Below are 26,969 nucleotides of genomic sequence, written 5' to 3' on the forward strand. Positions count from 1 at the left end.
CTCATCTTTTTCAGGCTGAAACTTATTTTTCAGCCAACATTATGAAACTAAGCACATTTCATTATGGGAAGAGGCCAGGAACCATGTACACAGTAGGTTCCAAGGGAACCAGTACTCCAATATCAATATATTATACATACACATAAAGCTCTAGCTTAAAGTCATCAAAGCCGGCAGACAAACGTGTACATTTAGGTTGGACACATAAGCTGCAAAAATCAGTCTTTATTGTTCCATTTTATTTGTTTTAAATAGTTATGCTAACTGCACTGTGGTTGTCCTGGGACCCCACGAACAAGGAGGAAAACTACTTTATCACTTGAACTGTTTCTCCCCCACAGGTTAGAGATGGTGAGAATCAACAGCCAACATGCTGGCTTCACTGCCCTCTCAGACCCCCCAAAGCTAGAACCCTGCCGAACTTCCATGGAAGAGCTTCTGTGTAGACAGACAGAAGAGGGAAGCATACTACAGAAAGGGAATGCCCTTATTTCATGGAAGTAGGCATATTGACATCTTTTATTTTCTGGTATCACTCCCAGGAAGAGGATGGTTGCCAGTATCATGCTAGTAGTTTATCATATATTTTAAATTACAAAGTATCTTAAAGAGGGTATTAGTATCATTAGGACTGGCAGTCATGTTTCAGAGCAAAAACTATTTTTACCTCAATGCTACTAGAAATGTAACCCGATAGACAGAATTTCACTAACAGTCTTCCAAAACACTTTTACTCATAGCAAAAGCAAACAATCCAAAAGTGCAACACTCTAAGTTTACTTCCCACAGTGAAGCAGAAGAATATAGAAAGTGATCAATGTTCTTTTGCAGGAAGGTTAAAGGGATTCTGTCAATTTATGTCTCTGTGTGTCTACCTACTATTACAACTGCCATCTAGAATTACTGTAGATGAAAGATTAGTGACAAAATATTTTCTTTCCTTTTGTTTACCTGATGAATATGACAGCACTCTATGTACAATCAATTGTTTCCCCTGCCTAGGCACTGATCCTTTAAACCCTTACAACGATGATTTTAAAAAGGTCTATGGAAGTGAAGCGCTCAACTTTCCAACTGACTTTCAACAGGAGTTTAGCACCTAACTTTCTTAGCCCCTTTGAAAACACCCAAGTCTATATGTATAAATTTACTCAGAAGCATAGTCCACAGAGACTACTCGTGTGAGTAGAATTATGCCCATAGTCATTTATTTTCCCATTTATGAGGTTTCTACACATAGCAATGGAGAGAGAGGAAAAAAAAATTAAAATAGGAAAATGTGGTAGTAAAATGGATTAAAATTGAATGGTGAATTCAGAAGTAAGGGTTACTTTTTAAAAAATTGACTAGATTTCACACTATACTTTTAAGATTAGGATAAAAAGAGAAGTTTGTATGTAAAGGTTAGGATAAAAATAACTCAGCAGCTCTAAGAGACAAATACAAAATCTTTTGCTATGAAGCTGTTATGTGCGTGGGGGGGAGGCGGGAAAAGGGGGGGGGAGAAAAGAGAACCACCTAAAAGGGATAAATTCAGAGAACAACTGGAACCACAGGCCACAACAGTTGCTATAGAAACTAACAAAATAAGACAAGCTTTTTCTACAACAGGAAAATGAACAGTAGAACATTCATTCTCTGTACAAACAGGATTTCTCTGACCACAAGCTGAGTGCCAAACTCATTTAAAAATATATTTTTGAACAAAGTAGACATCACATCTGCTGTAAATTGCCCTATTTATTAGCTAGCAGCAATATAAAAATGACCTATAAATCTTAGTTAGGGATCCTAGTTACGTTAATGTGGGCCACATTGCATATATATGTAAGACCTGGTTATTACAGATTTGATAAAAGTTTAGTCAAAACACAGGCAAGCTCCTTCCCCAGAGTTGCAGGAAGAGAGAGGCACAGCTCTACTTCCCTGCCTCTCTATAGCTCTGGAGGTCAGAGATGCCCAGGGTCAGGTGCTCTGCCTCCTTACGCCCAGAGCGTTTGGCTCGGAGGAAGAGGACCCAGGGTTCCAGGGCCTCTGTCTCTCCAGCAGCCAGACTGGAATGGCTCTTATCAATTTCACCCTGTGGGTGACTGGGAAAGCGAAAAATTCCATTTTGGTTCTCCTGAAACAGAGGTTTTCTTTAAAACACTTTCCATGGAAAATGTGAAGTTTCTGATGCTTTTGAGAAAGTTTCTTGCCAAAGTGGGACAAAATATTAAAATATTTGCAGAAAGGGATTTTTTTTCCAGCCAACTCTACATATATGTAGTATTTTCAGTTACTGAACTAAACACTTAACAAAAACTGTTTCTATTCACAGGATATGCTCCATGGCCACGTTAACTGTGTTGTAGGAAGTTTAAGTTTTGCATTTCCGGATTTCAAAATTTTAATTGTACAATCATGAACAAAGCATTAGACATTTTTTCCTTTGTAAGAGCTATGTTTGTGATTCCTGGAGAGACAAGCGTTTTGAGAAAGCCACACCTCTACAAAATTAAGTCCTCAGTATTCCCAGGCTGTCAACCTGGCTTTAACCTCCTCCTATTTTCTAAGTTCCAAACTACATCCACTATATCTCCCACTGAAGATTTGTATTTTTCCACAAGCTCTCTCTTTACTGATGCATTCCTCCCATTCCATTCCTCCCATGCCATTTCAACCAGAAGTGGCTCCTCCCCTTCTTTTTCACATGTTAGAGGACAGAGAATATTGAGCCCCTTCTAGTCAGGGTTGTTTCTAACCACAAGGCATATTGGGAAATAAGACCACAGGCGTCAGACAGACATGGGTGGGGACTAGCACACTGTTAGTTGAACATTTTTTCATCTGAAGTAGGAGCAATCGCTTGGCGGAAAATGCTTTGTTATTCTAGGTAAGGTAGTTCAATGTTCAAGTCTTCTGGGGGAAAATTACAGATAAAACTAGAAGTTTTTGTCTACTATGTGATCTGATACTCTCTGCCTCATGTTAGGAGCTTTTGCTTACAGATAACAAGACAACTGAAATCCTAATATTCTACATTCAATGCAATCTCTTAAAGATGTTTAGTATTTCACAATTTTAAAAACACAGAAATAGTAACGAAAGGTTACAAAATGTTTGTACAGAATGCAGCAAAACCACAAACAAGAAAATTATTCCCAGTTCCTTATATTTTTGAAACTGTACAATATTTTCAGTTTGTAATACCTGTATGAAAACTTTTGCACATGAAGTGTTTAAAGTGGAACAAGCAGTTTCAGAAAAAAGCAGGAATTGCTCTTGCAATTGTGTTGTTTTTTTTTAAACTTTGACATATTAAAATTAAATATGTGAGTCAGAATGTCTGGGATAGAGCAAGGTCAAAGGGGAAATTCTGTTTGCTATGACACAGTCTCACTCACAAAGGCTAGAGCTTAGAAGAGGAAGGTGGATTCAATGATAGAACTTATTCAAATTCCCTTGCCTTTTATTCATCATCAAGGGGTTGAACATACAGGATGTATTGCTCATCTCACTTAAAAAAAAAAAATTGTGGCACTTTAACTTTTCTGTCACTATAACATCAAACCAAATGACTCAATATCATCTTAGCCAAACACCTAATCTCTCATTGCTATATGTAAATACCGTTTTGTTAACAAGTATCTTTAACACTGTGGTTGAAATTGCAACAGGTAATAGCAAAGTAATAAACTAAGAGGCCATAAGTGAATAAATCAGTAACCAAATGAAGAAAAACACCATTCTTGTGATTAAAATCACAGGTACAATTAATTTGTATGACTGAGTATTGGACAAGAATATACACAAACTTACCAACATAAAATGAACATTTAGAATGCAACAAGCTCTCTGTCCACAACCGACATATTTCACTTTCTGTAAGAGCTTCTACTCCATAATAGGCTTGATATTCTACTTTTGGCAATATGTAAACTGGAGTATGCTGTAAGTAAAAATAATATCAGCCAAAAGGCCATTAATTATCTACAAGTTATTACAGCTCCTTAATTACTTTTTAGTATTTGACAATCATCACAGGCTTCTAAGTATCACTCACTCAAGAAGCAAGAGAAATAATTACACAGGATTTTGGTACAACAGAACATTTTACATGAAACACTGTAAATTTAAACAAATATTATATTAAAGAAAGGTGAAAAATATAAGAAATAGAAAAATGAATGTAAGTAAGCTTTTATGTATAAGCAAACTACAATCTAATAATTAGGTACAGTTATTACGTCTCTACGATCTGCTGCCACCTCCAGGAATTCAAGAAAAATTAGACAATTGTTCTATTTCTGAATTAACCTATTAGAGGGAAAGGAAAATGCCATACATATTGTATACCAAAACCACATTTAAAATCCAAAAATATAATTTCCATTTTAACACTTAACATTTTGTGTTTAAAATACATAGAACATCAGTTTTCCTTTTATCTACAATGAATGGAAATAAAGCTTCCCCCCCAACCCTAAAATTATTTCAGAAGTTTAGAGTTTGTACGCACAGCTTTAAATTTCAGCAGATGGAAGTACAACTATTAATAAATAACAAAGCTCATAATTATGATTGTGAATGAAAGTAGAAGCCCTGAAGAGCTGACAAAATGAGATGTTAGAAGTCTTCAATCTACAGGTTGACCTTCCCATGGAAGACTCCTCCACTATTAGTAATTTAAGATTTGAAATGGAGTGCAAATACTAAAATCCCGTAAATCCCAAAATCAACGCTTACACGTCAAAAAATTATCCTTTTCGGGGAAACGTGTTAAAACCTCTGTTAACATAAGCCTCCCCCCAACACTATTTTTCCCTCAAGCTTTGAGGGACAATGTGCAGTACCCTAGCAACAAGCAAAAAACAGTCATCATCAGGATTTAAGCAATGTACTAGGTAGTTACTTACAAGCATTTACAAGAAATGAGTTAGTATCTAAACAGTGATAATTCCTCCAAATAACATACTGATCAGTGAACCTTGGGGAATAATCAAATCATAATGGAAACTAAATTCTGCATTAACAGAGATAGGCAATATGCTCACATATTCCAAGAGTCTCACAAACTGTATGTGTTTTCAGGCACGAGGAAACATGCCAAGTTCATTAAATGAAAGACTAGAGGATCTACTCAAAGCACAGGAATCCCCTGATAATTTCAGAGTAAGTTTTTGATTCCCAGCTAGGCAAAGTCTATACTGGAATATTAGGAATTCCCATGCTACTGAAATAGACTTTTGTTTCTCAAGTGCAACAATCTGCTGTGAAACATTTCATAGCAGCTTTTATAATAGAACGAAGTGGGTCTGTGGGCCTTCTGGAAACAGAGATATGATCTTCTGGCCCACCTGCAAACCAGAACCTCCTACCATCCCTCTTTGTGTTCTGGGAAACTCTACAGCCTCCTCCAGTCTTTCTAGCAGTTTGGGACCATTGCTCCCAAACCATCATGACTACCTTTACCTTTGATTGGCAAAGTACAGAAAAAAAAGAGGTGACAAAGCATTGTAGGAGTGACATGAGAAAATTCCACTTAAAATTTTTCTCCCTACTTCATTTCATTCAATATCACCTAATACATCGGTTCTCAACGAGGCCTGAGGGAGTCTATGAGCAGGTCTCAGGGGGTCCGCCAAATAAACCAGAGAGCAGAGCTGGCATTAGAGCTGATGGGGCCCAGGGCAGAAAGCCCAAGTCCAGGGCAAAAAGTCCTGCCATGCGGGGCAGAAGCCAAAGCCTGAGCATCTTCGCTTTGTAGGGCCCCCTGTGGCATTGTGCCTTGGCAATTCCCCTGCTTGCTACCCACTAACAGCAGCCATGGTTTTTATATGCAGAAAAACAGTTGTGGCACAGGTGGACCGTGGAGTTTTTATAGAGAGTGTGTGTGTGTGTGTGGGGGGGGGGGGTGGTTCCAGAAAGAACAAGCTTCAGAACTCCTGACCTAATATACCAGTATCAATACCACCCAGGGTTACCGCCACCTCCTCTCCAATTCTAGCAATATAAAGGCTCCCCTGGTGCTGCTGCTAGGTCTGTTACAATGTGTTTCATCTGCCAGTGCAGTTTCCCCCCCCCCCCCCCCCCTCCTCACCAAGATGCAAAAGGAAGGCGGAGTGAGCATTCTATAGATTTACATGAGGGATTTGCCATAGCATAAAAAAAGCATGAACAACCCAGATCAGAAGGTGGGGTTCCCTGATGTTTTAGTGAAAACCCTACCCCAATTTTATCACAGGGAAACCAAGGACCTCTACTGAAATATAGGCAGGGCTGGCAGCAATGCTTATCGTTAAGGTTGCTTAACACTTTCGATTACAAGACCCTGGTTTCATTTGCTTATAACTTTGCCGAATTTGAACCATTCCGCTGCAATTTTCTGTGTCTGCTTCATGCTGACTTTTCTTTTCAAATTTCAGCATGAATGGTTGAAGCATTTCCAAGAATGGGTTTAGGGGGAAATGTGTTGTTTTTCTTAAGTTAAAACACACTTACATGCTTTGTAGCAGGGACTTGAAATTTGGCAGGCAGGTCACTCTGATGCCAGAGTGGTACCTTTTGCTCTCTTCATGAAAATTTTGCTAAATTATAAGCTTTTGAAAATCATAATTTGCACATGCTCAGCACAGGTTTGTCTGGGGCTGGCATACTCCCCATCTAGTATCTGTCTCACATACAGAACACCCTACTCCTCGCAGTTACTCCATTAGCTGCAGTGGTCAAGATGTTTATGCTGTGGATCTAACGGTCCCAACCCTGCTGATGACCCAGGTGAGGGTCAGTACAGTTCCACATCAGGGAATTTCTGGTTGCTGTGCTCTGTTTCGGGGGAAGGGGGTGTTTCAGTTCGCCTTTTTTTTTTTTTTTTTTTTTTAAGTCAATTATATTTTTCACAAAAAGGTAAAAGAATTTTAAGGTTGCAAAGTCAAAACACAAAAAAGTTAAGAAATGCCAGAATTAAGGGGTACCTATGCAACCTTAATTCAGCCCTCTTGTACACATGCAATTCCTAACTTTTGAGTGCTTGATTTTGGAACCTAAACATTGTAGGTTTTTTTTGTTGTTGTTGTTGTTTTAATATGATGCATAAAATAAGAGTCCTTTGCATTTCTACGTAGCATCCGGTGGCACCTTAAAGACGAACAGATTTATTTGGGCATAAGCTTTTGTGGGTAAAAAATCCACTACTTCAGATGCAGAAGTGTTTTTTTTAATCCACAAAAATTTATGCCCAAATACATCTGTTAGTCTTTAAGGTGCCACCGGACTCCTCGTTGTTTTTTGTGGATACAGATTAACACGGCTACCCCTCTGATACTTTGCATTTCTGCATCATCTTCCTAGGATCTAAATGCAACTTACAAATACTAATATTCCCACAACTCTTGTGAAGTAATTACAATTATTTCCATTTTACAAGTGTGGCAACTGAGCGTACAGTTGAGATTAACTGACTTGCTCAAGGTCACACAAAAAGTGTGAGAGCACGAGCAATAGAGCTGCGATCTCCTAACGTCTGAGCCCATGCTTCTGATCCTATGCTTAAGTCACAAAATTGCCCTTTTTGTACTACATTCCCCCGTCATAGCCTCCTTGCTCCAACCAGTACAGTGCTTATACTTAGGGTTGCCAGGCATCCTATTTTCGACTGGAACGCCCGGTCAAAAAGCGACTGGCGGCTCCAGTCGGCACTGCCTAGTGGGCTGTTAAAAGTCTGGTCGGCAGTGCAGCGGGTGCCCAGGGCTAAGGCAGGCTCCCTGTCCGTGTGGCTCCCAGAAGCAGTTGTCAAGTCCCTGTGGCCTCTAGGCGCATGGTCGGCCAGGGAGGCTCCACGCGCACAGCGCCCGCCCCGAGAGCCGGCTCCGCAACTCCCACTGGCCAGGAACTGCGACCAATGGGAACTACGGGGGTAGTGCCTACGGGGGCAGGAGCAGCGTGCAGAGCCTCCTTGGCTGCCTGTGCGCCATAGGGCTGCAGGGACCTGGCAACCGCTTCCAGAAGCCACGGTAAGCTCCGCCGGAACTCTGCACTCCCTCCCACACCCTAACCCCCTGCGTTAGGCTGGAGTTCCCACCCACGCCTGAACCCACACCCCCAGAGCTGGAGCCCTCACCACCACCACCCCGCACCCCATCCCTCTGCCCTCTCTCACAACCTGAACCCCTCATTTCTGGCCACACCCGAAGCCAGCATTTGTTTTAAACCTTAATAGGCAGCAGGTTTAAAACAAATACAAGGAAGTTCTTCTTCACGCAGCGCACAGTCAACTTGTAGAACTCCTTACCTGAAGAGGTTGTGAAGGCTAGGACTATAACAGCGTTTAAAAGAGAACTGGATAAATTCATGGTGGTTAAGTCCATTAATGGCTATTAGCCAGGATGGGTAAGGAATGGTGTCCCTAGCCTCTGTTTGTCAGAGGATGGAGATAGATGGCAGGAGAGAGATCATTTGATCATTACCTGTTAGGTCCACTCCCTCTGGGGCACCTGGCATTGGCCACTGTCGGTAGACAGGACACTGGGCTAGATGGACCTTTGGTCTGACCCAGTACAGCTGTTCTTATCCCCAGCCCAGAGCCTTTCCCCCCCCTGCACCCCAATCCCCTGCCCTCTCCCACACCCCAAACCCCTCATACCTGGCCCCACCCCAGAGCCCACACCCCCAGCCAGAGCCCTCACCCTCCTGCCCCAGCCTGGTGAAAGTGAATGAGTGAGGGGGGATGGATCAAGCAGGGGCGGGACCTCAGGGAAGGGGCAGGGCAGGGGTGTTCAGTTTTGTGATTAGAAAGTTGGTAATTCTACTCATACTCCATATTTGGGAGTATGAGGACGATAAATTTGCAATCACACCAACAAAACAGCATTCAAAAATCAAACATGCAGTTAGCCTAACATCAATAAAAACTGAAAAGACTCTAGGTTCATAAATCTCAAGAAACAACCGTGTCCTAAATATGAACATCTGAAAGATCAGAAATGGATAGGTAACACGAAGAGCATTGTTTGTAGGATGGGGCCTATCTTTCCCAACAGGACATTACATTGCGTGCTTTAATGAGACCAAATTCCCATTGTGGGAGTGTCACTGCAGTAAGTAGTGAAGGATCAGACCCAAAAGTACTTAACTGCATGAACCAAATGGGGCTACACAAGTCAAAATTAATCCTTGCCTCTCCCCCTACAGAAAATAATTGCTCAATGGATAGAAACTGGACAGTTACAGAAATGAACAAAATACGAAAGGATGTATTAGTGAGGACTGGATTAAATACATTAAAAGGAATAAGTGTGTGTAAACAATACAGTAGCACTTGAGGCAACACCTTTATCTCCTTAGTGCACTTTAAATAAAAGTTCTGTTAATGGAACAAGTTTCAGTCAAGCACATATGTAAAAGGTGCCAAAAGCAGGATATTTACCTTTCTGATTAGTCTTTTATTACAGGATCGTGGCTCTGTCCTTACTTTTTCTACACTGCAACGCACGAGTAACAGCAGATCATCCAGACTGAACAATTTATATACAAGATTGCCATCCTGAGGAGCTGTGTATTCTGACTGGTCTTCAACAAGCATCTTAAGTTCAGTTGGGAGCAATCCTTTTGAAAATAAATAAAACAGAAAACAACAATTTTTCCCCCTCAGAGTAGAATAAAACATTTATTGTATTTTATCTTTTAGTAAGAGATTTGCAAAATTGTCTTATCAGAGGGGTCGCTTGCTATGTATTTCTAGATAAACTAAACATAGAAAATTTAATGCACCAATCCTGTGTAACTACTAAAAGTATACTAAATATTTGCATATATTTTACCCTAGTCACAGCTGTTCTTATGCAGACAGAACATTAGGCTGCTGTTCTTATACAAATGTAGAATCAGAATCTGACCTCTGTTGCACCAGTGGACACCTGGAATAACTCCACTGAAGATAAAGTAGTTACTCTGAATCTACACTGCTGTAACATGGCAGATTCTGTCCCAAATACTATCATCATCTGTGGAATCAGAAGAGGTTAGTGAATGTGAATTTAATTCTGTGATTTACTAGGATTTAGAGAGAAAAGATTTAGAATACTGTACACAGCTACAATCATAGTAGGTAGGAGATCAAACCCATGGCTGAGGGCAAGCGCTACAGGCTTAAAAAGAGTAAAAGACCTAAAAAAAGTGCCAGGGTTGCATGGGTACGGGAAGTCTTATTGTCAGAAGCTCATTGTCAGTGTGGTTTAAAATGCATCTACTTGAATTCTAAAATGCAGAATTGCAATTAATAAAACTGGATGTCTTTCTTGGACCTATATAGATTTAGAATAATACATAATTTTTGATGGGTTCAGAACACAGCAACAATGGTGTTTTGGCAGCTGCCATCTCTCAATGTAGGTCTTCTAGATTAACTGCTTTCATTTCCATCAGTGCATATGACCTGTAGTTCTTTGCCTCTATTTCTTTTCAGGTTTCATAACCAAAATAAAGACATTTTTGGGCTTCTGAATCCAGAAGCTACTAAACTAGTTTATAATTCTGTGAAACACCATGTATGTGGCAAGATGTTATTGGATTTGATTTTTAACTTATTTATGCTTCAAACTAAGGAAGCTGACTTTCAGATGTCTCCCTCATCAACAGAAGTTGGTCCAATAAAAGGTATTACCTCACCCACTGTGACGTTCTGTACCTTGGGGGAAAAACACCCAGCACCCACATGTTCATCCTTGTAAAATGATTGTGTGGTATTCGATGCAAAGTTTGTCATGCTGTGTGTCTTCGAAAGGCTCATGATGCACTGAGCATTGTTGTTATGGTAATGTTATAGTAATTGTTGTTATAGTAATATTATGGGCTGTAATTTCATGTATATAGTTATGATGCTGAAAACGTGTCCTCATGGCTTAAGGCAAAAACTGCCCAAGAGCAGAGGGGCAGTTCACAGGAACAAAGGACACTGGCCTAGGCAACAACAAAGGATCTGTTGGACTCTCGAGTGAGTCACGCCACTTCCTTTGGTCAGTTTGGGACAGCGATGAAGTAATGCTCACCTGACCCTGAAGAGGGAGGAGGACAAAGCCAAGAGGGAAGAAAGAACATGATAAAAGGGAGAGACGTTTGCCATGCTCTTCCTCTCTCTTCCACCTCCATCTACAGACTTCATCACCAAGCAACTGAAGCACTGATCAAAGGGGAGAGCCTAGCTGAAGGGCAACCAGCCAACCTGTGGTGAGAAGCATCTAAGTTTGTAAGGGCAGTGAAAGTGTTGAGATCAGCTTAGAATGCGTTTTGGTTTTATTTCATTTGACCAAATGCGACTTATGTTTTGACTTATAATCACTTAAAATCTATCTTTATAGTTAATAAATATGTTTGTTTATTCTACCTGAAGCAGTGCATTTGGTTTGAAGTGTGTCAGAGACTCCCCTTGGGATAACAAGCATGGTACATATCAATTTCTTGCTAAACTGACAAACTCATATAAGCTTGCAGCATCTAGCAGGCATAACTGGACACTGCAAGACAGAGATTCCTAGGGTTGTGTCTGGGACCGGAGATATTGGCTAGTGTCATTCGGTTGCACAATCCAAGCAGCTTACATGCCAGAGGCTGTGCGTGAACAGCCCAGGAGTGGGGGTTCTCACAGCAGAGCAGGAGAACGCTGGCTCCCAGAGTCAAGGACTGGAGTGACGTAGCAGATCACCAGATCCAGATAACATCAGGGGAACGTCACACCCATCTTTTCTAATACGCTGGTACTCACACAGCTACAACTACACTGCATATTTCAAATGCTGACATCCTGCATACACCCAGGCCAGATAGTCAGCCCATCCACTGGTGGCACAAAAGGGCCAAAAAAAATCCATTTATGATGCCTCCTAAGAATTACCTCCATGTAGTAGCACTAGATGCTTAACTGACCCCAAAACTGAGGAGCTGTGAGATGGCATACAAACCTACATTTGCCCCTGTATCTCTGGGGCAAGTGTAGCCTGGATGAACTATCACATCCAGTTCTTCAAAATCAAGTTTAAACCTATACCTGTACATTTTAAAGAGATTTTAAAAGAACTTTTGTTAAAGGGCCCGTCAGCCTGTTCAGGACCCAAAACTTAAATTTTAGGTAGGTAAGTAAAACTTCATTCAGCATCTCTTTTATGATGCCTTTAATAGAGTTTAAAAAATAAAAACAGAAATATAAACATTTCTGGGGATAATTATCGATCATCTATCTGAAGGAGGAGTAACAGATAGGAAAGGTGGAAATACCTGCTCCAGGCCTGCTGCCAAAAAGGATACAGAAACGTATGGAGGTTTGTCAGAATTACCGTATAATTTTGAATCACCTCAAATTGTTTACTCAACACTTTAGGACTGCCATTCTTTCATTTGGAAGCACAAGTACTCTAACTTCTCCAGCAGCATTGGTTTGCTGTCGTAGCTAGAGAAATCAAAGTTCTAAGTGCCAAACACCTTAATTCGATATTTTTACTGTGTGAAAGCCAAGATACTAAGAGAACAAATTTGTACCCCTCTGTTTGAGGGGCAGGTGTGAACACCTGAGGGTGTAATTCCCAGGTCGAGAAGATATACTGGATATAAACTGGCCGTGGGGAAGTTCAGGCTTGAAATTAGACGAAGGTTTATGACCGTCAGAGGGGTGAAATATTGGAACGGCCTTCCAAGGGAAACGGTGGGGGCGACGGACCTGTCTGGTTTTAAGATTAAGTTAGATAAGTTTATGGAGGGAATGGTTTAATGGTAAAACATAGTAGCCAAGGAATACCAAGCAATGGTAGGTAAATAGTATAATGGCTAACAGGGGTCAGGCTAGAGACTCTTGCCTACATGCTCAGGGTCTTACTGATCGCCATATTTGGGGTCGGGAAGGAATTTTCCTCCAGGGTAGATTGGCTGAGCCTCTGGAGGTTTTTCGCCTTCCTCCGCAGCATGGGGCAGGGATCACTAGCAGGAGGGTCTCTGCCAATTGAAATCACTAAAACACAGGATTGGGGACTTCAACAGCAGAGTCCAGGGAAGGGGTAGGGACGGTTTTGTGGCCTGCAGCATGCAGGGGGTCAAACCAGATGATCATAATGGTCCCTTCTGACCTTAAAGTCTATGAGTCTATACCACCCACTCTGATTGAGATAGCGTGCTAAAATCAGAAGAGTAGCTGTGGTGGCACGAAGGCTAGCTGCCCTGAGTTTGTACCCAGCATCTCTGATGCTGCAGCTACACTTCTATTTTTTAACACCCTAGGCTGATCAGAGCTAGCATGGGTATGTCTCCTTGAGCTGGGAATTACATCCCGAGCTGGAAGGCTAAGAATACACTTAGAGTGATGAAGAAAATATGAATTTAAATAAATAAATAAATGGTCTCAATGAAACTACCTTTTAAACCCTCATTTCAGTTTAACTGAAAGTTTCCCCAGGTTTCCTTCCTTTTACTATTTCCAGCACTACTCAGAGAGCTAACTTTCAACCACTGCCTCCCTCTATCCCTTGCTTCATAGTTATGGGGTTTCCCCTTTCATTACTCAGCTGATCCTGGCTTGCTGGCACAATGGCCAGGAGCATTAACACCAAAAGTAAGAAGAGAAAAACGATGTCCTTTTGTCTACAAGTTGTAAAATACCCATCTCCTTCTTTGGTCACAAATACCCAAACTTCACCCTCCATTTATTTTCACCACAAAAGGATTAGACAACTTCTTTGGGACTGAAAAGTAGCACTTGATACTGTAAAGCAAACCGCCTTCCACCATTTTGCATTGAATGGAACAATGGAACACAAAAAGAGGAAAGAACATTCTGGAAGTACCTGTGACTTGCTGATGGTTGTTAAGCCAGACCACAGAAGAGGTGTCCTACCTGAAGGAAAGGGGTGCAGGGACTTAGAGCTGAGACTAGAGGACGGTCAGACAAATAACCCCAAAAGAAGCAGAGAATTAAGCCCTACTGGGAGAAAGACTCCTTTGGTTTGTACTGGGACTTCAGACTCTGCTACCCTAAAAGGGGTTTGAACTTTTGGAGTGAGCTGGCCAGAGGGCTGAGTCACATAAACCACCGAACTGAACTCTAAACTCTATCAGGAAAACTGAGGCAGTGATGCAATGACATGGAGTAATTCTCATTTGCACAAATGATAATCAGGTCCTAGATTTTTAGTGAAGATATAAATGAGGTGGAGAATAAATGTATTTCAATATATTTTACAAATCATATGGCCATTTTAATGGACCATGTGTGACAATACACAATATTTGAAGTCCCCCCCAATGCTTGAGAAGCTGTTGAAATACAGGGTCCCTTCTTGGCCTGAAAGCTTAGGTACTGTAACTTTTTTTTGCTGGCTCAATAGTAAAATAAATCAAATAAAATTTTACCTTCTTTAGACATTTTCCGTCAAGGATCAATATAGCTACAAAGATTTTCTGCACATTTTCTGCATTTAAACAGAGCATCCAATATTTTTGTTATCTCTCACACACAACAAAGTGCTATTCCAAGCTCCATCACCTCTCCTCCACCCTCAAAAATTAACATATTTGCTACCACTAATGCTTTCAACAGGACTGAATTAAGGCTTCTGTTGTTGCCTCATCAAATTCTCCTTCTAATTTTGAATACCCTAAATGCAACACTTACCCTTTGGAGCTCCCTGAAAATGTGAAGTCCATGTAGGTTTAGGTAAGCCGCTTGTGTTTGCAGCAGGTTCCATGCTGGAAGCTACAGTGGGTTTTGAAGGTGGTGGCACAAGGCTTGGTGTAGGATTAGAACTTTTATCACAATTCACCAGTGGCTGCTCAGGAGCTTTGGGGGAAGGCGGCTTAAGGAGTTCAGTTTGCATTTTCAGAATTTGTCCAAGGGGGTCAAATTCTTTAGACAGTCTTTTGAAAGGTTTTTTGGAAGCAGTTTTTTCCTGGTCTGGGGGCTCTGAAGAGTTAGCCGAGCTACTTGATGAAGTGTGTCTCGGGGAGGGTGATTTAGGTATATCTGCTACAAGATTTGGATTAGAACTGAAAACAGCTGCTTTGCAATATTCCCCACTTTTACATTCTGTGTCAATAATCAAACGTTCCTCATCAGTATCACTATTGCAAAAAGAAATGGGAGTCTCATTTACTTCTGTAACTTCAGATTCTCTCTTGAAACTATCAGTTTTAGCTGAAGTAGTTAACTTTGTACAAGTGTCCAATACTTTGTTTGTGGCCGTACCATGTTGCTCATCATTTAACTCAACTTCATCTGAATTGAGGCCTATAAATGAGGAATTTTCTTCAGAATCAGTCCACCCGGCATCACCATTCGATGATGGCAGCTGTGTCTTGTTCACATTCTGCACATTACTACATGCTGAAAATCCTTGCTCATTAACTTTACTTGTTCCCTCCTCAGCACCATCGCTTACAGTAGTTACCAACTGTTTCTCTATTTTTAGCTTGTCTGATAGAGTTTTACATACATTAGCAGGAGTATTTTCCGTTTTGGATGTCTTCAAGGGCTTAGATGTTGCTCCAAAGGTCTCCAATTCTGTGACATCATTGTCAAAGTCTAGATCCATGTGGTCCAGAGTCGGAGTCCTCCTTAATTGACAAGCATCAGGAGGCATCTTCATATAACAAAGAAAAATTAATCAACAATAAAGTGCATCATACCAAAGTAAAACAAATTGCTAAATCCAATGCAACAGAGATGCACAAAATGTTGTACCTACCAGACATTATTTTGAAGACCGAAAGAAAAATATTTCAGTAATTTATGTATAAAACACCTCTAAAGCTAAGAGTCACAAGAGCCTTTCAAAATATGAGTAAAGGGAACAAACAATACGAAAACTGCCACCTATGTAAGGCACACAAACAAATATATTTAAAGAGGGCACACATCAGTAACCAGCCTAAATTGGATAGAAGCATTTAAGAAGAGAGAGATGCATTAAAAAAAAATCCTCCATAATTCGGTGATAATAATGGAGAGAACCTTGTTTTCTCCCCAGTATCACTGCAGAACACAAAGATCAAGGAAATAAGCTAGCATATTTTTGAAAAGACAGACAGCTACATACGTTCCACTGAAACATATTTTCCTTAAATGGATTGTCCATCAACACAGCAGAGACTGGAATAATTGATTTTTTGGACATCAGAGAGTCCAGCGGGATTTCATGAAAAATTTGGTTCTTCTCTCTCACTGTCATCTCTTTTTTTGGGAGTGGTGAGTCAATATAAATCACTTTGACTGGTTTGGCACCTTTTAAGAGGAAGAAAGGGTTTATGTTTCTCATATTCTAAAGAAAAATCATTAGGCAATTTAAATATTAAACTTCGTCCCTCCAACTTGTGTTCAAAACCATTTTACATTCCTTTCTATTGCTTATTCATTGGGGAACAAATACATCTAAGAAAAGTGAAATTTATCAGGACCCCAGGGCAGTAATATGAAATATGTTGACAGGTTACTTCAGTTTCACATATTATTTAAAGTGCTGCTCTATCCTGAAAAGTTAATTTGTAAAATTAGCATTTTGGGGTTTCACATTCATTATCTCTCACCGATTCCCATATCAAATATATTCAGTTTGCAAATAAAAAAAGATATATTCTCCAACTGCCAGCCCCACAAACTGATCTAGGGCTCCGAGTGTCAAGCTTGGTTTTATCCATTTCATGTCTCATTATCAGCAAGGAATGTTCAGCAACCTAAACTATATCCTTAGCCACAGCCAGCTGTAATGCCCTCCTGTTTTTAGACTTTGCCTTAAGTGCAACATTCATATCATAGACTCCACTGTCTTCAGATTATGTTGATACCCTTGAAAATGTAGCTAATTTTACAGGGAAAAAAAAAAAAAAAAAGAAAAATCAGTGAAATTAATCTTTACAAAATCATTTGAAGGTAGGACACACACTTAACCAAACTCTTCAGTATACTTTTTTTGTTTAATTTCAGAGACTAAGACCACCCTTTTAATAACATCACACATGATGGGAGCCTTTTAGATGATAAAGTGTTAATTTAGCATTCTGCAAATTAAAGTGAAAACCATCAAATAGGTATGCATTGAGTCAAACAATTACAGACAAGACAATTATGCTTCATAAACAAATACATGAAATTTGCAAATGTTTGTATTCACTCGCTCCCTGTTATGGAATTCCTATTATCAGGGCTTGTTTACATGAACACTTATTATATAGCAAGCTAAGTTGTGAATCTACCCTGCACCAGCTCATTGCACACTAAAGCTATGTACACACTGCAGCTTAAGTCAGTATAAGTTATTCACATCCCTGAGAAACATAAGCCACCTCTTTGAGCAACGTAAGTTATACTGACCTAAGTGCCAGGAGAAAGCTTCTCCCACTGACATAGTTACTGCCCGTCGTGCGGGCTGGAGTAATTAAGTTGATGGCAGCGCTCTCTCCCGTCGGCTTAGAGTGTCTGCACTAGCAGCGCTACAGCAGCGTAGCTACATCAGTGCAGCCGTGCCACTACAAGCACTGTAGTGTAGCCATAGCCTAAGTGTCCACGTGGTGCTGCGAACAAAACCTTCTGTAGTGCACTTTGATCTATCCCACTTTGAAATGAGAGTAGATTAAAACACACCAAGGAACTTTTTTAGTGCACAGCACCAGGGTCCATATGAACACAATGTACAGTAGACTGCTGTGGGATAGATTGACACCCCGGCTTGCTGAGAGTTAAGTAAAAGCCCTTGGTTAGCAACTGTAATGGGAGGTGGGACAAAGTATTGCCCTGCCCACCTGACTCCCAATTATTTGCCTTGAGTATTCAAGAAATACTGAAGAAAAAACATTTTTTTTTATTCACACCAAATTTTGAGATTCCATATCACCATCAATTCACAATCCACTGACTTAAGACATTTTAACTTCTTTAACAAACTAGAGAAAACAAAGTGAAAAAATGGTCAGAAGGTAGTAGACGTAGAAAAATGGGGAAGCCTATATTCAAACTCCTAGCAGGATTCATCTGGCAACAAAAATATTTGTATTTGCGTGACTTAACTGATTTAGACTAGGGCTGTCAATTAATCGCAGTTAAATCATGCAATTAACTCAAAAAAATTAATCGCGATTAATCGCAGTTTTGAAATTTATTAAATATTTTGGATGTTTTTCTACATTTTCATTTATATTATATTTGTGTTGTAATTGAAATCAAAGTATATTATTTTTTATTATAAATATTTGCACTGTAAAAATTATAAACAAAAATAGTATTTTTCAATTCACCTCATACCTGTATCTGCACCTGTAGTGCAATCTCTGTCGTGAAAGTGCAACTTACAAAGTAGATTTTTTTTTGGTTACATAACTGCACTCAAAAACAAAACAACGTAACGCTTCAGAGCCTATGGAAAACAAAAGTATGCAGAAACAGAAGCCTACTCAAAAACAAAACAAATGTAAAACTTCAGGAAGTCCACTCAGTCCTACTTCTTGTTCAGCCCTCTTCTTATTTACGATGTCACCAGAAAGTGAGAAGCAGCATTTGCATGGCACTTTTGTAGCCAGCACTGCAAGGTATTTATGTACCAGATATGCTAAACATTTGTATGCTCCTTCATGTTTTGACCACCATTCCAAAAGACATACTTCCATGCAGATGATGCTCATTAAAAAAAATAATGCATTAATTAAATTTGTGACTGAACTCCTTGGGGGAGAACTGTATGTCCCCTGCTATGCTTTACTCGCGTTCTGCCATATATTTCATGTTATAGCCCTCTCGGATGATGACCCAGCACATGTTGTTCATTTTAAGAACACTTTCACTGCAAAGTTGACAAAATGCAAAGAAGATACCAATGTGAAATTTCTAAAGATAGCTACAGCATTCAACCCAAGGTTTAAGAATCTGAAGTGCCTTCCAAAACCTGAGAGGGACGAGGTGTGGAGCATGCTTTCAGAAGTCTTAAACGAGCAACACACCGATGCGGAAACCACAGAACCCGAACCACCAAAAAAGAAAATCAACCTTCTGCTGGTGGCATCTGACTCAGATAATGAAAATGAACATGTGTCTGTCTGCACGGCTTTGGATTTTTATCGAGCAGAACCCGTCATCAGCATGGACGCATGTCCTCTGGAATGGTGGTTGAAGCATGGAGGGACATATGAATCTTTAGCACATCTGGCACATAAATATATTGCGACGCCAGCTACAACAGAGCTATGAGAATGCCTGTTCTCACTTTCAGGTGACACTGTAAACAAGCAGTAAGCAGCATTATCTCCTGCAAATGCAAACAAACTTGTTTGTCTGAGCGATCGGCTGAACAAGAAGTAGGACTGAATGGACTTCAGACTCTAAAATTTTACATTGCATTCAAAAATAAAACAATTTTTTTTGTACATAATTCTACATTTGTAAATTCAACTTTCATGCTAAAGAGATTGCACTACAGTCCTTGTATTAGGTGAACTGAAAAATACTATTTATTTTGTTTTTTTACAGTCTAAATACATGTAATCAAAAATAAATATAAAGTGAGTACTGTACACTTTGTATTCTGTGTTGTAATTGAAATCAATATATTTGAAAATGTAGAAAACATCCAAAAATATTTAAATAAATGGTATTCTATTATTGTTCAACAGTGCGATTAAAATGCGATTACTTTTTTTTTTTTAATTGTTTGACCACCCTAGTTTAGACTAAATTACCAGTTTTTTTGTGTGTTTTCCACTGGCAGGAGTGTCTTCTACTAACCTAACTTATTTATATAACAGTACATTGTAACACTGGCCCTTCCAATTCCAGGAAGTTTTTACTAATTTGTTTTATAAAACGATAGTAAATGTTTTTCTGAAGCTCCCTTATTATACAGTCAATTCTTCGATACCATCTCTACCTTACTATATTTTATAAAATTTGCAAGTAACACATTTACTTATTTCACAAAGGGCACAGCTTACAATTTTAAAAACACAAGGAGGGCATTTCATTGCAACAACATGATATAAAATAGCAGGTCCAAACTCAATATTAATTGCAATATCTCTAGAGGTCGTTACTATTCTCAGTAACGAGGTAGGACAAGGTCTAAAAATCTATCAGATGACTTTGCTATCAGTTTCTCTCCTTGAGAACAGAGGATTAACTGCAGTAGCTTGGTTTTTTTAAGTTTACTTTTTATGATAATTGCAATGAAATTGGACCTTTTTTCTTTATAAAACAAGAAATTTCCTTTTTGGCTCATTTCCAGATTATTATAGAAAACTGCCTCATCTTGTTTTCCTTAAATTAATTTATGGAATAAATTAATAACTCCAGCCAAACTACATTAACTGAATTGATTTTTAACTGAAAAGAATAATAATATTGAGCAGAAAGGCCATGATACCTGCATCCTAGATGGCTGCTTCCTCATGAAGTACCAAAATCACAGCTATAAAAAAAAATAGTTGAATTTTCATGCTCCCTGACTTCTTTTTTTAAAATGAAAGAAAAACCCAAACATGCAGATCATGTTTGAAACACTGAAAAGTAATTCTCAGACAACTAATGGCTTTTATGGGATGGGATGGCACCTCTCAAATAAAATCACAAGGTTTCCTCCCCCACACACCCCTTCTGCTTCATTAGAAGGAGTCTTGCTGTTCCTTGATATAGTTAATAGCTTTCACTAAATGGAATTACCTGAGATAGGTATTGGTGTATACTGTTGCTACAATCAATATAGGTCACCATGACAGTGATGTATTGGTTTCATAGGGCTAACAGGAGGAAAAAACTATTTCAGTCAGAAAAATAAGCACACAGAAAACACTCTGGAGATGTGGTGAATATTAAGGTATGCCATTACAGTCAATTTGTTGACCATAACAGCACTTTTACTGTTGACAAAAATATATATCAGACACACATTAAACCATTTTCACTGAATATGATGATAGGAGGTGTTAAGTCACATCCATGTTTTGTTTTGTTTTTTAATCTGATTACAGTATGTCTGGGTACATTGATGAATCCATTTTCAGTCATTGGTTTTTGCTTTTCAAAATGATCAAATACAATGGAAACAATATCTGAGTCAAAAATTCTCAAGTTTTGGAACATAATTTTTGTAGGTGTTCATTTGCAAGGAAGAGCAATATACATAGCCTTGAGAAGAACAAATCCTGTAAACTTTCTAAAATGACATTGAAATGATAGGTGTGCCACGTGTATGAAGCAATCTTACTTTAAACCAGTGGTTCTCAACCCTTTTTATCTGCAGACCCATACACATTTTTTAAATCCCTTTGGAAATCTTAGACAGTCTGTGGATCCTGAAGGCCTGCAAACGACAGGCTGAAAACCACTGTTTTAAACACTGAGATTGTTGACAATAGGATCAAATGACTCGGGCTACTTCTAACAGATTGAGTGTAACTGATTTAGGCCCAAACTTTTAAAGGTATTTAGGCATTTAGTGCACACAGCATTGCAACACTTAACTGATTCAGGAGTATGTCTACATTACAAAATTAAGTGAACCTTAAGTTACGTTGAGATACAGTCACCGCAGTAATTAAATTGCTTTTGCATGTCCACACTGCGCTTCTTGTGTCAGTGATGCACATGCTCACCAGCAGTGCTTGCACCAATTTAACTGTCAGTTAACATTGCAGGAAGGCTTCTGAAAGGCAACAGTCGACGTAAGCAACGTAATGTCTACACTGACACTGCATTGACCTAACTACATCAACCTAAGCGCTACACCTCTCACAGAGGTAGAGTTATTAAGTCGTTGTAGTGGGCAAATTACATAGATAGGAGCTACATTTTACTGTGGATGCTTACAGAGCTAGGTCGATGTAAGCTGCCTTATGTCAACCCAACTCTGTAGTATCAACCAGGACTCAGTCTCATTTTCAAAAAGGATTTAAACACTTGGAAGCCAAAAAGTGCTTCAATCCCCTTTGAAAATAAGATTTAGGCTCCTAAATCAGTTAGAAAAGCTACTATAAACCTCTGGAAAGACTGTTGTGAACAGCCTACTAATTTTCTATGGGCCGATCAAGTCTAGGGCCTAAGCTCATCCCTCTCTCTGCTTTTGTTGGTTTTATTTTGTATTCATTTTTTCCTTTGCTTTTCTTTATTTTCTGATCCTAGTCACGAATGCTATGCCGATTGACTTGAGGACAAGGAATTTCTCAGATTTTACCAATGACCCCTAGGTCATAGACTTGGTGTTGCCTTAACATTCTGATGGCAGTGCCACTGGTTCCTGTCACCAAGAAAAAGGGGGAAACTACACCTACCTATGAGACTGTGCCTCTAATTCACCCTTTCTAATCAGAGTTTACCATGGACCAGACTCTGTATGCCTAAGGAAAGAGCCATAGCCCCATCAAGAAGCGGTCTAAAATGACTACCCCCCCATCTACCACCAGACCAGAAAAGGAGCACTATTTTCTTATTTTTCCCTTCTCTTGTCTTCTCTTTGTTGGTCCATGGTGTTTATGCAAACTGATTTGACAAAACTTAAAGGTCCTGAATGCTCTATCTGAAACATAATTACCATTCCCTCGTTAAGAAACAAAGCTGTTTTTTTAACTTGTAATTTTTTCCTGCACATTTAGATTAATTAAGTAGAAGGGTTAACGTAGTATGATTACTGAGAAGTTAGATCTGAGACCATTAAAAAGAATCCTCAGCTACAACGATAGCGGTGGGGTGCAAAAGAAACATCTAAGTAATCTTATAACAACGACAACAGAAAGCACATATTATTTGATTAATAATTCATATTGTCACAGGGAATCAATGTACAAGCATAAGTATGCATAAGTAGGGAAAGACTATTTGGACAGTTAGGATTTTTAAATTCTCTTATCTGTGTACCTCTGGAAAAGTGACTATAGAAACCACAAACCCTGTGAACAAAAACATACTGTACCTGCAACAGTGATCATTTTAACAGAAACTGGTATTTCCCACTGTTCCTTATAGTTTAGTCCATGATTATTCAACAAAGTAAACAATGACTGACTATTTAAAACTATTTGTGGACAATATTTTAAAGCAAGTTTTTCAGCATTTGGATCCAAACTAATGCCCTGAAACAAATTAATAAAAAAAATAAATTAACAGTGACATTTTAAACATTAACAAGCAAAAACAAGTTAATTTCAATATCCAGGTTTTTTTAAATTACTGAATAAAAAAAATATTTGAAAACAAATATTCAAATACAACATTAATGTTCAAGTTCAGAATCAAAGAAACTTTAAGGCAAGACCCTAAAAGTGTTCTCTGAATCCTGTACATACACCTTGTAGCACAAAAAATTACCAGAAAAAAAAAAAAAAGGAACAAAGAAAAGCAATAAACACCTGTACATACACCTGTAGCACAAAAAATTACCAGAAAAAAAAAAAAAAAGGAAAAAAGAAAAGCAATAAACAGCTGCATGATGCTTAACAAAAACAAAACAAAAAACACACATTTAGAAGAATATCATCACCTTATGGGCCCAGATATAGCATTAACAGTTCCCACACAAAAAAAAGCATGGTGAAGTTAAATATGCAGGCACACATCAGTGATCTGAGTAAATATTACCTTTCAAGAACGTTAAACACAAAATCCACATATAATAAACGCACGAAATATAGAATTAAGATTATGAAACTTGCAAGAAATTATGCCTGTGGATCTACACAAACATGAGGAACTTGGAAGCATGGGGTGATGAGATGAGGAGAGCTGGAAAGATCAGAAGGGGCAATGTGGGGAACTCAAGAGCAGTTCAGGACAGTACAAGAATGTGGGGGAGAAGGAGGAACCACCAGCTATTTCTTCCTTTCTTTCAAGGTTCTTGCCAGTGAACTACATGTCTCTTGAATGGTCAATGCATAGCTCGTGAACATAGCTCCTATATTAGTGTACAACAAGTTATGTAGAATAAATATTTTTGTAAAAAAGTCACATTACACGGCATCTGTAATAGGAGACAACTGCTTATCACTTTTTTTATTTAAGGATACTAGCAATAATTTAAGATATCTTTTCAGGAAATAATCTAGCATATAGCCTAATAAACTGTTTAACTCAAAGACTGAGTTCACATTCTGTGACAAATAAATTCCCACAATGAGAAAAAAAATCCTTTGTAAACTAACTTTTTTGTATAATCAAACTCTTTTTATTACATATATATTGATATTTTAATACAAAAATGATAATTTTTAAATTAATACAAAAATAAATCCTTAACCAGAGTACTGCAAACAATAGCTCTATCTAAATTCATTAGAGGTTACAGATAGCCGACACGTAACATTCTAAGGGCCTCATCCAATGTCTATCGAAGTGAATGGAATTTACTGCAGTGAGCATCGGATCAGGCTGTTAGTGCTATTTCAAACTTTAAAAATGGTAGGATGATTGTTGTAACAGAAACGCTACATTGATCATGCACCACTAAAAAGAATGATGTGAATTACATTATTAAATACATTATAACAACAATTGTTACTCACATTGTGCATAGCAGAAGCTTTCTGTTCTGGAGTTGCAACAGATGCTGCAGTTTTATAATCTACAGATAGCTGTAGTTGCGTATACATGGCAGGTGACAATACTTTAACAAATCTTGCCTTTCCCTTGAATAAAATAAAGCAGCATCAGACATTTATTGGCATCAGTGTTGGGATTTTATATTAGATTTTTTAGGTTGAAAATATTATTTACATAAATTCCCTCTAAAAATTTATGATTCTCATATTTTAGTGATATTCATATAGAACGGTTACCTTCCAGTCCCCAAGATAATTTACTTATTACCTAAGCCAGAGGTGGGCAAACTACGGCCCACAGGGCCATCCTGCCCAGCCCCTGAGCTCCTGGCCGGCACCGGTCCCTCCCCTGCTGTCCCCCCTCCCCCGCAACCTCAGCTCGCCGTGCCAGCAGTGTGGCTGGCTCTGGCCGGGCGGTGCAGCTCAGGGGCAGACTTGCCAATGAACACAGGGTGCCTTGGCATGGGGCCCCCCCACTAACAGGGGGACCCAGGGACAGGGACTCGGGCAGCTCAGCACCAGCACACCCCCCCCAGGGGGAGGGGCTGTACTGCAGGGGCAGGGGAGCAAGTGGGCGGCGGGAGTGCGGATGGAGAACTCAGGAGGAGCACCGGGAGGCCGCGCAGCCGGCCGGAGAGAAGCGGCACCCGCTACTTCTCTCCGGCTGCACGGCTGCCCCTGCTCCTCCTGAGTCCTCCGCCCATGTTTGCAGGGCCACATTACGAAAGGGGCTGGGGTGTGGTGGATAGGGAGTGGGGTCCCTGGGGGCGATTAGGGGCGAGGATCCCAGGAGGGGACGGTCAGGGGACAAGCAGCAGGGGGCATTGGATGGGTCAGCGATCCTGGGGGGGGCCGTCAGGGGGTCGGAAGTGGGAGAAGGCAAATAGGAGGCGAGGGGCAGGCTATTTGGAGGGGCACAGCCTTCCCTAGCCGACCCTCCATACTGTCTCGCAACCCCAATGTGGCCCCAAATAGTTTGCCCACCCCTGACCTAAGCAATATGTCTTGCAAGTTGTAACCTATAGTCCAAGCATAGAAGAATGATCTCAATCGGTGTAGCATTACATAATGTAATGCATGTTTAATTCAAGTTATCAGAAAATTTTATGAGAGAGAGATGTTACCAATGCAAGTAGATTTTTCTCCAGCTTCAAGGTCAACTCTGTGCTAAATTTGCCTCCCATGATACTGGTGATTTCATGGAGAATGTAAAATTCAGGGTACTTCTTTACATGTCCAATACAAGCACTTAAAAATTGCTAAAAAAAAAAAAAAAAAAAAAAAAGGATGTTACATAGCCTATGTATCAATACAATAACAGTTTCATAAAAGTTAGAATGCTGCAAAAGTTACATCTGCCTGTATTTTTAGCTACAAGAAAAAACCTTTATTTCATCCATTTCTGCGAATGGATTTGTTAACAATATTTCTTTATTCTTCTTTAGAATTCAGTTTAACAAATTGTGACAAGAGGCAAAAATGAGGTTGGTAGGAGGCTACTTGTTGTTTTTCTTAAAGCACTACCACAGAAAGGAGATGGGTAGGTGCTCAAATAACAATGTGATGGAGGAAACAACAGATAAGAACCTAGAGAGACAGAGGTTAAGAGACAGGAATGGAAGTTGCAAGATGTAGATTCTATTCTTGGATCTGGCACTGAGTCACTGTGTGGTCCATGGCAAATCACTGGGTCCCAATTTTTAAAAACGGGTCTTCAAAAATATCCACAAATTGTGGGCACAAATGCAATTAAGGTCACCTGGCAGTCTAAGTATTTGATTATGCCCACAAATCAGGTACTGAAGCTACTAAATCACCTTAACTGCACTTACCCATTTGCAGCTACAAAAACAGGAGTTTGTGTAAGGACCACATTTTCAGGCTGGTCTTAGGCTAGGTCTACACTACCCGCCTGAATCGGCGGGTAGAAATCGACCTCTCGGGGATCGATTTATCGCATCCCGTTGGGACGCGACAATCGATCCCCAAATCGGCGCTCTTACTCCACCAGCGGAGGTGGGAGTAAGCGCCGTCGACAGAAAGCCGCAGAAGTCGATTTTGCCGCCGTCCTCACAGCGGGGTAAGTCGGCTGCGATACGTCGAATTCAGCTACGCTATTCACATAGCTGAATTTGGGTATCTTAAATCGACTCCCCCCTGTAGTGTAGATGTACCCTTAGATTTCTCAAGCCTCAGTTTCTCCAACTGTAAAATGCGCGAGACTACAGTATACCATCATACCGTTCTTTATAAAGGTAGCAGAAAATAAGCTGCTACCAGATAATGGGACACGATTCTCTGCATGGGGCATGTGTGATTGCTGAAAGTAGATAATTAAGCCATTATAATTATAAAACGTGGAAACATGCCAAACTTGGAAGAATTACATTCCAAAATTCGGAAGGAACAAGTAAGGGAATATGAAAGCCTTTGGCTAAGTTATACGTTGG

General features: G+C 39.7%; 1 protein-coding gene across 4 annotated transcripts in view; it reads right to left on the bottom strand.

The window, feature by feature from the left end:
* The window catches only part of ICE2 (interactor of little elongation complex ELL subunit 2), a 62,325-nt gene that overhangs the window by 14,731 nt on the left and 20,625 nt on the right, over nucleotides 1–26,969 (bottom strand). For 3 of the 4 annotated variants that reach the window (XR_008446480.1, XR_008446479.1, XM_054042267.1), the window contains exons 5-11: nucleotides 25,644–25,778; nucleotides 24,484–24,606; nucleotides 22,899–23,058; nucleotides 16,053–16,237; nucleotides 14,633–15,596; nucleotides 9,407–9,585; nucleotides 3,802–3,931 (exon numbers count right to left, since the gene is read on the bottom strand). Coding sequence is in view for 1 of the 4 variants with exons in the window: in XM_054042267.1 (XP_053898242.1) it covers nucleotides 3,802–3,931; nucleotides 9,407–9,585; nucleotides 14,633–15,596; nucleotides 16,053–16,237; nucleotides 22,899–23,058; nucleotides 24,484–24,606; nucleotides 25,644–25,778 (1,876 nt within the window). In the remaining 3 variants the exon portion in view is untranslated. Of the gene's footprint in view, nucleotides 1–3,801; nucleotides 3,932–9,406; nucleotides 9,586–13,805; nucleotides 13,856–14,632; nucleotides 15,597–16,052; nucleotides 16,238–22,898; nucleotides 23,059–24,483; nucleotides 24,607–25,643; nucleotides 25,779–26,969 lie in introns of those variants that run through there. The other variant, XR_008446481.1, reaches the window with a different exon arrangement.

The sequence above is a fragment of the Malaclemys terrapin genome, chromosome 10 (assembly GCF_027887155.1).
Source record: "Malaclemys terrapin pileata isolate rMalTer1 chromosome 10, rMalTer1.hap1, whole genome shotgun sequence".
NCBI classification, from domain to species: domain Eukaryota; kingdom Metazoa; phylum Chordata; order Testudines; family Emydidae; genus Malaclemys; species Malaclemys terrapin.